We start from the raw sequence: 12,696 nt of genomic DNA, 5'->3' as shown, positions 1-12,696 counted from the left end.
CCCGTGGCCGGCTTGGAACTCTTGTAGACCAGGCTGGCTGCTTCGAACCCAGATCCTCCTGCCTCTGCCTCCTGAGTGCTGGCCACCATGCCTGGCTGTTTAAGCCTTTTCTTTTCAGGAACATCATCGTGTTTTCAGTTAAGTGATGGTCATTTGTCACAGGCAGAGTATTTCAAGATTCTACTGGTCTTACAAAAATTTCAGATTCTTGTGTGTTCCTATGAGTGTCTTACCTGCCTGTGTTGTGTATCACATGGGTACTGCTCCTGGAGGCCAGGAGAGGGTGTCAGTATCTCCTGGAACTGGAGTTGGGATGGTTGTCCACCTCCGTTCCATGTAGGTGCTAGGAACTGAACCTGTAAGAACACCAGATGCCTTTAACCTGAGTCAGCTCTCCAGCCTTAATTTTGTAAAAATTTCTGAGCCATCACATTGAACAGAAATGAGAAAGGAATTTTTGGGACTGCTTCATCAGGCTTACCAGCAATTAACATCCACCTTTTGCTGCTCTATTGGAGCTTTTGTAGACCAGGTTTGCCTGGGATTCAGAGATGTGTGTCTCAGCTAGGACTAAAGGTGTGGACCACTCGAAATTATTTTGGAGAAAGCATCTCTGGCTATCTGGACAAGTATCTAAGGTTGGAGGCTGGAGAGATAGATGGCCCTTTCCTTGCAAAAGATCGGTTTCAGAACTCAAGTCAGGCATCTCACAACTCTCTTTTTAACTCCAACTCCATGGTGACAGGATGCTTCAGGCCTCTGCACATGCACCCAACAAATACAAAGACGTCTGCACAGAAAATAATTTAAAAAGCACACATCAGATTTGAGACAATATTTTCTGAGGAACCTAATTGTATGCTGAGCAAAAAACTTTGTTGAATGGCCTTCTGAAGGCTTGATAAAAAGCCAGGTGTTTATGGTTACATTGTTCTCATTATGAGTCTGGTCATTTGCTTTGTGGCATTGATTTTTTTTTTTTTTTTTTTTTTTTGGAATGGGAATGACAAGCAGTTAGTGGAAGTGTTGGGCATGTGCTCCAGACCTGCTAAGAGCTGTTCTCTTATTAAGATATTTGTTCCTAATGGACTAATGTATATCAAGACATTAACCTATTTTTCTTCTCCTAAGGAAAAAATAAACTTGAAATTATTTTTATAACACAAATTTTCATTTGTTTCTTAGAAGACCCATTTGATGACTTTTTTGGGAGCCGAAGGGCTTCCCGAGGAAATAGAAGCCGAGGTACAGGCTCGTTTTTCTCTGCCTTCAGTGGATTTCCTTCTTTTGGAGGTGGATTTCCTGCTTTTGACACAGGTATTAAAGCCCTAGATTATTGAGTCTGAACAAGTCTTTTAGCTAGCACAGTGTGACGTTTGTAGGGGACTGGGTAAGTGGGTCTCTTATTCCCTGTCCAGAGGGGGGTGTGTAGACAGTAATGCCTGTAATCCTATGTATGACTCTGGATGCCAGCGGAGGAAGATTTCTACGGGGTCAGGCTGGGGTTTGTAATGACACCTTGTCTCAACATAAGAGACATGGCTACCATTGTGGGAATGTAGTTTCCCCTGCATTAAGGTGCTTATAAGGTTTTGCCCCAACTGTGAAGTACATGCTGGTTTTTCACAGTCTGTATATAAGAAAACAAAGGGCATTATTTCCATCTTGGAAAAAAAAGTTCTATTGTTTTACATGAGTATTTGGGCAAATGCACGCCATTTGGGTTTGTTTGGAGACCAGGGGGAGATCTCCTTCCACATGAGTTCTCCGTATGAAACTGAGGTCATCAGGTTTATGTTTTGTTTTTCAAGGTAGGGTTTCTCTGTGTAACAGCTCTAGCTATCCTGGAACTAGCTCTGTTGACCAGGCCTCCCAAGTGCTGGGACTAAAGGTGCATGCATGCCATCACTGCCTGGTTCGGTCATCAGGTTTTTTTTAAAATTTTTTTTTAATATTTATTTATTATGTATACAATATTCTGTTTGCGTGTCTGCCTGCAGGCCAGAAGAGGGCATCAGAGCTCATTTCAGATGGTTGTGAGCTACCATGTGGTTTCTGGGAATTGAACTCAGGACCTTTGCAAGAGCGCTCTTAACCACTGAGCCATCTCTCCAGCCCTGGTCATCAGGTTTTAATGGCAAACTTATCTACTGACAAAGAACCTTAGAGTGGTTCTTAACCTGTGGCTTGTGACCCCTTGAGCTTGTCAAACAACCCTTTTGCAGGGTCACCTAAGCCCATCACAGAACACACATATTTACATTCTTAATCGTAACAGCAGCAAAATTATAGTTATGTAGTAGCAATGAATATAATTTTATGGTTAGGGTTATCACAACATAAGGAGCTGTATTAAAGGGTTGCAAGATCAGAAAGGCTGAAAACCACTGCTCTAAAAAAATCATTAGTAATAATAATATTGGAAAAAGTAAACAAAACCCCCAAAAAACAAAAAGTAAACAAAACTTAATTTCTTTATTTTGATGCTCACTTCCTGTGGGCACCACCAGTCTTAGAGCTTAGACGATTGAGGCCTAGGAATGCGAGCTGCATGGTGTGAACATTTGGGAAACAAGAAAAGTTCTAAGCAGGTGGTGATGGCATACTCAGGAGGCAGAGGCAGGTGGATAACTCTGAGTTTGATGTAGCCTGGTATACAGAGTGAGTTCCAGGACAACCAGGGCTACACAGAAACCCTGTCTTGAACCCCACCCCTCAAAAAAGTTCGAGATTACTTGTATTTGTGGAATGTGTGGGCACCTGTGGGGAGCATGTGGTATGCATAGAGATGGGAAGAGCATTCTCCTACCGTGCTGGAGGGAGGGGATCAAACTCGGGACGACTAGTTCCTTAGCCCACCAAGCCATCTTACTGGCCTTCTTTGAGGCTTAATAAGTTTTGAACTTAGTAATTTTTGCATGAATACTTGACATATGCTGTCTTTAACTGTATTTTCTGTTTCTCCGTAGGATTCAGTTCGTTCGGGTCACTAGGACACGGGGGTCTCACTTCATTCTCTTCAGCATCATTTGGTGGCAGCGGAATGGGCAACTTCAAATCAATATCAACTTCTACCAAGATAGTTAATGGCAAAAAAATCACTACAAAGAGGTATTTATTAATGAATCTGTTTACTTTTGAGGTAGTGATGTCACCTAGACCAGAAACTCATTCAGATTCACAGTCACCTGACTCTTCCCCAGTGCATTAAATGCTCCGTCAAGATCTTGAAGTTTTTGGTTGCAATACTGTGGTTGGAGGTTTGCGACACCACTCTTCTTAAAATGCAGAATCTTGCCCACAGAGGGCAGCTGTCCTACAAACTGAAGCTATATCTCTAGCCCTTATTATTTTTCCACTTATTTTTTTTTCTTTTTCCAGTTTTTGAGACTTGGTAGACCTGGATGACCTTGAACTCCTTAATCCTGCTGTCTGTCTTCCTGGCAATGGGCTGGCTATAGTCATGTATGACGTGAAGCTTAGTATTTGTTCTTAGTTATTGGAGTCTAGTAGCACAGTGTTTCATGTGCTCTGCACATCTCCCAGAGCTGACTTCTAAATCAGCTGTCTTCCTGGCAATGGGCTGGCTATAGTCATGTATGACGTGAAGCTTAGTATTTGTTCTTAGTTATTGGAGTCTAGTAGCACAGTGTTTCATGTGCTCTGCACATCTCCCAGAGCTGACTTCTAAATCAGCTAAAGCTTTAGAGCCTTTTGCTTCCACTATTGCTTAATGTTGACTTTTAGGCATGCCACCCTGATCCTGTGTGACAAGCTTCCCTGGCATTGCCGGTGTTGCAGTGTTTTTGCCCGAGTAGGAAAACCCTGATGGAGTAGAGCTGGAACCAGGGTCCAGGAGCTCTGCTGCTTAGCCACACCCAGCCCAGCGCTACTCTTTGTGGTTAGTGACATCTTGGGTACAGTTAGCAGATGGATTTACAGTATTTATAGAGTCCAAACTTAGTTTTGAAAGAACATGGATTTTGAAAAAGCACTGAAACACCCTCACCCCCCCCCCCCCCCCCCCCAGGTTTCTCTGTAGCTTTGGAACCTGTCCTGGAACTCCCTCTATATAGACCAACCAGGGTGGCCTTGAAACTTACAGAGATTCACCTGTCTCTGCCTTCCGAGTGCTGGGATTAAAGGTGTGTGCCACCACTGCCTAGCAAAAGAAACTAGAATATTATAAAAGCTTTTTTTTTTTTTTTTTTTTTTTTTTGTGTTTGTAAGGGCTGAGTCTAGGGCCATAAGTTTACTAAGCAAACTCTTTCTGCATTCCAATTGAACAGAGGTTTCTATATGAATCATTTCTTACAGAATTGTGGAGAATGGTCAAGAAAGAGTAGAAGTTGAAGAAGACGGGCAGTTAAAGTCCTTGACAATAAATGGTAAGGAGCACCTGCTACGCTTGGATAACAAGTAATTCAACGCACGCATTTAACAGAAATGTTAAACCATAACAAGCACCATTTGAGGAATAACAGGAACTTTTTTTTTTGAAGATTTCAAACGAACTCAACTTTCTGTATAACTGTACCTAATCTAAAGTATTTATAAAACAGCTCATCGGAGCCCCTATTTGTCATAGACTTTTGAGTTTGTTGTTGGGACCACAAAATAGGACCATTTTTTTTTTGTCTTTAAAATTGTTGTAACCTCTGTATGCACTTTGCTTTAAACAAAACAAAACAAACCGTAATCCGAGGTGAGCCCTGTGACTCTTGAGTAGTGCTAGGACGAGACTGTTCTCTGACACCAGCATGGATCTGCTTCCCATTGTGTGGAACTGTGAGTGAGTAGTGTCAGCCTGCTGGGAAGCTAACGTTGCCAGATGAACCTTCTGCAGAAATATTTCAACTTTATTTTCAGTATTTAGTAATGAACGCTATTACTGCATCAATGGTAATACATTTCTGGTTTAGTGTAAATTAAGGATGTTTTCTAGTTGTGCATGGATGCTGGCAAATTCGTCAGTTCTGAAAATTGTTTAAGTATGTAATGTTAAGCTTAGGTTTAAGAAAAACTGGTAATTTGGGTCTTTGTCATTTGCTTAAAAAAAAAAAAAGAAAATAAATGCGAATGTGTTTGGTGCATTCTTTCATGAGCGGGGTCTGCAGCCTTCTTGTGTCTGTGTGATTTTGTGCCTGGGCTTCTAGTATCACTTTTGTGCTTCCTTCAATCATGATGGATTCTGAGTGGAAGTTACATATAGACCTGTCCTCAGAGTGTATAAAGACCGTAAATAATAACCAACAATTTAGTGTAGTGAGGGTGGGGGTCAGAGATTATATGGAAAGGTCTATAAATAATGAGAAACAGTTTTGTAATTTGTTGGGGGGTTAGTTTTGGGGATTCAATCCAGGGCTGGGTACAGGCTAGATAGGCAGGTACCACTGATATCCCTCATCTTGTCTTTTTGAAATATCTTCTAAGCAGCTCAGACTAGTCTTGAACTTGAGATCTTCCTGCCTTCACCCTACATGCTGGGATTATAGGCATGCTCCATCATGCCTTGCTCTTACAGATCTTAGTGTAGCAGTTTGTGGGAGGAAAGGAACCGGTCCAGAAGTTTTCATTGAAAACTGTTGTAGTTTTCTAGGATATAGCTTACAGACTATCACTTCAGGGTAGTGCACATGAAACATCAGGATATGATTAAAGAGCCAACAGCAGCAAGCTTCTCATTTTTCAGTCTGTAAAAATAACTTTTGGTTATGACAGTTCTAGTTAAAAGTTATGTGATATTGAACCAAACTTGTATTTAAGCCCCCATCCTATCATTTAAGAAGTGTGTAGATTCTAATTGTTGCAAAAATTACTTCTGGGACTGTAAGGACTTGTGACACTGTCTGGAATAAGGAATAGTCATTTTACAAACTTTCATAGCAGAGAAGAAAAGTTTTATCTCAAAGTGCATACTTAAAGGGAATGATCTAAAGATGGCAGATGATTGAGTGCACTTGACCATATGTTAGGAATGAGCTGATTTTTGACTCCAGTGCCTTTGGATAGGGTGGGTATGCAAACACTGCAAACCTGAAGACAGTGAGTACCTATTGGCTTTGCTTCCCAAATAGCTTGTGACCAGAAAGCCTGACATTAAGGTACCTCGACACAGGATGAGACAGAAGAGAAGCTCTGGCGTTGCCTAAGGATATGGGAATGGAAAGGAGTGAGGAGACAGCAAGTACTTGGCCTCAATTTTGTATTTGCATATGTGTGAGTACAATGAGATGTACTTGAAGCAGCGGAGGTGATGTAGCCGTCCTAGAGCCCAAAGATGGGTAATGGAGGGGTAGGGTATATGGACCAGTGCTTGATACCTGCACTTGGTAGCTGTTGGTCCGTTCCTCCATCACTTACCGTGCTGACACACAAGCAACTTGTTAAAAATAGATCTAGTTCCCAGAGTTATCCCCAGGGTGGATGCTACTTGGGGAGGGCTTTGAATTGCTGTGTGGTGTTGGTGGTATTTAGCAGTGACCTGTGAAATGGAAAGGCCCCTTTGCCACCTTGAAAAGAAAGGTCTCACTTTAGTCTTAGAAAATCTGACTGAAAGCTTGTGGAGGGTATGCTCAGTTTTTGTGCAGGGACATTCTCAGAAGCTGACTGCTATGTGCAGAGTCCTTGCATAGGAGGTTCCTGCCTGAGTTCTGTAAAAATTTCCCCCCACTCATTTTCTTTTGTGTTCCCCAACCGAGTCAATTCAGTGAAGGAATATTCTCCACTTTTTTTTTTTGTTTTTTGTTTGTTTGCTTTACACAAATTTTAGGGTCAATTCTGAACTGAGTCACTGATAGGATATATAACAAACAGTAATGCGGAGTGGCTTGCATTGTGGGCATTAAGGGCAGATTTCAATAGCAATGTGTAACAATCTGGCCACATTCACCAACGTTCTTTACTTGTAGGGTCCTTCCAGGCGCTCAGGTTCGAGGTCCAGTGCATGATCCTCTTGGCAACAGCTCTAGTTTTTATTATATATGTGTGTGGCCTCTTAAGGAGTAGCCTCTCTTCTCTTTTCCAGGATTTCTTTTTGGGGGTGGTGATGGTAAAGAGAGAGTCTTGTGTTCTTCTGTCTTCAGCCCATTCCCATCCCCTCCCTGCAAGTTCTGGGATGATCTCCCCTTGCTGTGTTTTGTTTTTGAGTTGGTCTCATTATATATATAGACCATATATAGACCATATGTACACCGTGGTCTACATATATGGTATAGCCCACACAGCTCTCAACTCAGATCCCTGTCTGACTCCTGAATGTGCACTGTCACTCCCAGCCCTTTTGAGGGGGCTGGGTTGAGGTGGTTTCTTTATGTAACCTTGACTGTCCTAGAAGTAGTTCTGTAGACCAGGCTGGCTTCAAACTCAGAGATTCTCCTGCCTCTCCCTCCCAAGTGCTGGGATTAAAGGTGTGTGCCATTACTGCCTGACTGCCAGCCTTGTTTTTTAACTGTATTGTGGGTAGAATCCCCGAGATCTGTGCATGGTGTGCCCAAGCAGCAGTCCCCAGCCCTCTTCCAGAATATAGTCTCAGATTCTTCTGTTACAATTTTTGTGTTTGTAGTTTGGTCTTTCTGCCTTGTTGGGAGTTGAGGAAACAAAGCCTCACTGTTTATTAGACTGAACTTCCAGTAGCACTGCAACGTCCCAAGCGCTGTGATTATAAGCACAAACACTACGCCTGACTTGAATTACTTGCATGTGCCCTGGAGATGGGAGGGCACGGTCCTTGGATTGCTCGCCCTAGCATGCACCATCAATACTTGGATTTCATCTCTCTGCTAGCACAGAATAAATAATAATCTCAACCTCAGCTATATAGAGAGTTTGAAGACACTGATGTATGAGACCCTGTTTGGCATGGGGAAGAATTGCTGTGGCGTGTTGAAATACCTTTCTAAAAGCTTTTCTTTAAAAAAAAAAAAACAACAACAAAATCAGCTGGCGGTAGTGGTGCACACGTAAGAGGCAGAGGCAGGCAGATAGATCTCTGAGTTCGAGGCCAGCCTGGTCTACAAAATGAGTTCCAGGACATCTAGTTCCAGAGAAACCATTCTCAAAAAAGAAACAGGCAAAAAACCCTAACAAAACAAAACAAAAAATCATTTTACATTTGTGTTTGTGTGTGCCTGTTTTCCCATGTGCAGTGTACACATGTAAAAGTCATGTGTGTGAGTGTTGCCTGCATGTATGCTTGTGCACTGTGTATACAGTGCCTTCAGAGGTCAAAAGTGGCAAGATCCCCTGGAATTGGAGTTATAGACAGTTGGCTAATGGTTGCTAAGAATTCAGTTCTGTTCTGGAAGAGAGGCCAATGCTCTTAACTGCTGAGTGCTCTCTCCAGCTCCTATTCTTGATTTAAAAATATATATTACATATAATTGTAAAACTAATGTCATTCATTAGGTGTACACTTTTAGGCGACAGAGGGTTTAAAATAAACTGTGTATGGGTATTTTGCCTCCATGTAATGTCTATGCACATGTATGTTTGTACTATGCCCGTCTAGTGAGTGCCTTTGGAAGCCAGAAAGAGGATGTTGGTTCCCCTGAACTGGAGTTTAGAGTTACATGTGGCTGTAAACTGCCATGTGGATGCTAGGAATAGAATAGAATCCTTTAGAGTACGGTGACTACTGATCCTTCTCCACAGCCCCAGGATTAGGTTTTGATTATGTGTCTCTGTGAGTATGCACATGAGAGTGTAGGAAACCCATGGAAGCCAAAAGAAGGTACCTGATTCCCTGGAGCTGCAGTTGTAGACAGTGTTGAGAACGTTGCTGTGGGTGCTGGGAACCAACTTCAGGTCTTCTGGTAGAGTACCAAATGCTGAGCCATATCTCCAGCCCACTGACAACAGCATGTTTTGTTACAGGCTGCTTTTAGAAAGCCTAGTGCACAAACCTGTCCTTTCCCCAGCTTTAAGGAAATAGATTCTGAAATTTATCCGTCATCTCTGGGAGTTTTTGAAATTATAGGACAGTGGTTTCCATTTTTGCCCTCTGGTAGCCAGAATCTAGAATGTACCTGGGAGGCAGGGGTGTATCCCCCTCCCCCATTCTCGATAGTCTTACTATGTAATCTGTATTGATAGTAAGTACATCAAGGAATGGAAACACAGGCTTCCTTTTAATTTACCAAGATTGAACCCAGATTTGAATCCTCTACTTCTCGTGTGTAGTCAGCATGTGTGTGTGTATCTGTCCTGTGTCTCCCTATCCTGCAGGGCTATGCTCTCTCTTTATCGAGCATCATGAAAACATGGCGTTCTTCAGACTTTCAGCAGTTTCACAAAGGAAGCCGTTACATTGCTTACTGCTCCAGATGACGTGAAACCAAACTCTTACTCTGAGAGCAGATTCATAGTCCCACCCCGTGTCTGTCGTCTCCCTCCCAGTTTCTCTGTTTAAGACTGGCTGTCTTTGAACTCAGATCTGCTGGCCTCTGCCTTTCAAGGCATATGTCATGACCACCCAACATTATTTTGGTTTTCAGGGGCAGATTTTCAGCTGCTGACCCAGTTCTCTGGCTCTGAAATATGTTTTAAGCTAAAGAATTTTAAGTAGCAGCTAGTTTATGTCCAGAACCTGTTTCCCTTTCTCTGAGCATGTGGCACAGGGCAGTTGAGTCTGGCTTGGCTGCTTGGGTACACAGCTGTCTCACTTGGGTTCCCCATAAAACCTGGCTCTGGTCCTAGAGGGTACTCCAAGAGGCATTCAGGAGTGGCCACAGCTGTGGGGTGTAGTAAGTTGCTAAGCAGCACTGTCTTGTGCTAACTGACAACATTTGGCCTCAGTCTTGGGAACAGTTGGTGTTTTTAAAATGCCCATTAAGTCCCAACCCTGCCTGCCTGAGGACTGATTTGGTTATGACCACCCTTGCCCAGGGTTTTTGAAGGATATGAGCAACATAGTTTTAGGGGAACAGCATCATAGGGAACAGATGGCTTTTCCATGGAGAGGATACCAGCTCCACTGGGACTGCTGGAAGTAATTTATCTTTGTCCACTGTGACTCAGGAGCTTCAGGATGCTTGTGACACACACAGCTCCCAACAGAAGCTGGGCATCTCTTGTCATCAACTGTGGTGTTTTTCATAGTTCTTAACCATAGAGGCAGGGTCTCTATCCTCACTTGGTAGCCTAGGCTAGCCTCAGTTGTGGAGCTCATGCCTTAGCATCTTAAGTGCCGGGATTACAGGGGTATGCTGTTACATCCAGCACACCGGTTATTTTCATTATCAGTTCATGTATCTCTGGCTTCAAAGATCATATTTAGTAAATAGCTTTTTTTTTTTTTTTTTTTTTTTTGTTTTTCGAGACAGGGTTTCTCTGTGGTTTTGGAGCCTGGAACTAGCTCTTGTAGACCAGGCTGGTCTCGAACTCACAGAGATCCGCCTGCCTCTGCCTCCCGAGTGCTGGGATTAAAGGCGTGCGCCACCACTGCCTGGCTCAATAGCTTTTAGAGATTGTTCGTAAGTCTGAGACTGTGATTCAGCCTTGTGGTATTTTTCTAGCCTGTGTTAGAAATAAACTACATCCTGTTTGAAAGTAATGCTTTCGGGATTCCTTGGCTCCTAGGTCTCCGATAAAATGTTATTTGTACCTACTTGTATATTTCCTACTTCTTCTCCATTTGCTTTAATCCAGGCTAGATCATGGCATTCCCCAGGCTAACCCTGCTGTCCTTGGCACATAGTTTTCTCCCTCCCTCCCACCCCGTTATTCCAGGCTGCGCTTATGCATTCCTTACTTGGCTGCTGTGTACTTGATTCTCTGTTCACATGTGTGCCCTCTCCCAGTTGCTCCCCATTCTGTTTGTTCATTTGAGGCTGACAGCAAATAGCTCTTTGTTCCCCTTATTTGAAATTTTTACGACTGTGTTTAACAACAAGAACAGATTGTGTCAGCCCCGTGCCTGGCACATGCCAGGCATCAACTGTGTGACTTCATCTTGTGGATCAGCAGGTGATGCAGGTGAAATCTCAGGTTACGGTGGCGTTAGTGAAATTGGCTCTTCTCATGTCCTTGGGGAGATGGCTGTGTGAAACCATGAGGAGTACACTCACATTCAGCTGGACTCGGCGGCGTCTGAAGTCGTGCCGCACTCACGTGACAGCTGCCGAGTATTTCTGTCTCAGCTTCTGGATGACCTCAGTCTCTTGGCTCAGGACACTGGCATGTCATGGGTCTGTTTTAAAAATTCCATTTAACTTGTCCAAAAGCAGGATATTCTCTGGTGTGTTCCCCAAGTGAAAAAGAAACATGAGCTCCTCTAACCAACCTCTGCACGCCAACAGTTTGGATATTTACATCACATAAATTTGACCTGGGATGTGCTCAGTGTATGACTTGCCTTAGACACTGGCTTGGATCCCTCGCACCAAACAACCCCATTAAAATAATGAATGGAGCTGGGTGGTGGTGGTGCACGCCATTAATCCCAGCACTCAGGAGACAGAGGCAGGTGGATCTCTTAAATTCTGAGGTCAGCCTGGTCCACAGAGTGAGTTCCAGGACAGCCAGGGCTACACAGAGAAACCCTGTCTTGGGAGGAAAAACAAAACAAAAAGTTAACAAGGATAACAAAGAAAAAAAAAAAAAGGAAAGAAAAAGTCTTAAGAATTGGCTATCAGAACTGCCAGATTTGTAATCACGTATGAGTGTTCTGGCTGCATTTATTTCTAGGCACTGTGTGCATGCTTGGTGCCCATGAGAATCAGGCTACAGATTGCTAAAACCAAACCTTGTGCAGTGGTGAATGCCCAGAGAAGAGAGAGTGCAGTAAACAGCCAGCGTGGGAGGCTTGACAAAGCCAGGCGTGGAAGCGGTTCAGAGACAGTTGGCATTTGTAGATTGTTCTCAGGAACGGGTGACTCTGGGTGGGATGTCCCTTTGTGCCCGAGCGTTACTATAGAGAGTGCTTGACGGGAGTGTTGCCCAGGTCTGTAATCCGTGCTGGCGCCTGTCCTGAACCTTCCCTGCTGCTAGCACACTACCCAGAAGGCTATGTTCTTGAGTCTTAGTGGTTCCCTGGTTTTGAAGGATTGCCAGGAGGACCTGGCGTTTGTTTCAGTTGTGGGATATTTTTTATTAAATTACCATCGCTTGTATGTGCATTGTATCATGTACATGGAGGATAGAAGACAACATGCAAGAGTTGGGGACTTCTGGGAAATTGAGGTCATTAGGCTGTGTGGCAGGTACCCTAAACACATCATTAACATTTCAGAGCAGGAGGCTTTGTGTGTGAGATGAGTTCAATGTAGCGAACTCTGTGATCCTCCTTGACCCACACGTTTCCTCCTGGACATGTTGAAGCTGGCTGTGGGCCTTGTATGACAGTTGACATCAGGGAGACACACATCCCACTGGAACTTTTATGTCTTTCGCAAGTCAGGTTCTCAAGTTGCCTATTAGAAGTTCCTAATCAAAATATAACTTGGTTCCTTGGATTGGGCCTCTCATGCGTACAGGCCTTCGGAAGTCATTAACTCACTCTGCTCCCAGGACACAGCCTTAAAGGTCGGTCCACTGACTTGTGTCTATTTGCTGCTGGGGTACCTAGGATGGAGCTGGGGTGCAAAGTGTTGGTTTGTCCCATGGTGGAGGAGGAAGGCTTCAAACCCTGCAGGTTTGGGCAGATTTCTTGGGTCCAGCCACCTTTCAGAGGAACCTGAAAGTTGGGACAAAATCTCT

General features: G+C 43.6%; 1 protein-coding gene across 5 annotated transcripts in view; it reads left to right on the top strand.

The window, feature by feature from the left end:
* The window catches only part of Dnajb6 (DnaJ heat shock protein family (Hsp40) member B6), a 53,593-nt gene that overhangs the window by 30,235 nt on the left and 10,662 nt on the right, over positions 1–12,696 (top strand). For 3 of the 5 annotated variants that reach the window (XM_075955311.1, XM_075955312.1, XM_075955309.1), the window contains exons 6-8: positions 1,186–1,317; positions 2,970–3,111; positions 4,318–4,388. In XM_075955311.1, coding sequence (XP_075811426.1) covers positions 1,186–1,317; positions 2,970–3,111; positions 4,318–4,388 — 345 coding nt within the window. Of the gene's footprint in view, positions 1–1,185; positions 1,318–2,969; positions 3,112–4,317; positions 5,105–12,696 lie in introns of those variants that run through there. The other 2 variants (XM_075955310.1, XM_075955314.1) reach the window with 2 other exon arrangements.

This window comes from Microtus pennsylvanicus, chromosome 21 (assembly GCF_037038515.1).
Source record: "Microtus pennsylvanicus isolate mMicPen1 chromosome 21, mMicPen1.hap1, whole genome shotgun sequence".
Taxonomy (NCBI): domain Eukaryota; kingdom Metazoa; phylum Chordata; class Mammalia; order Rodentia; family Cricetidae; genus Microtus; species Microtus pennsylvanicus.
This window is presented reverse-complemented; position numbering and strand designations above follow the sequence as displayed.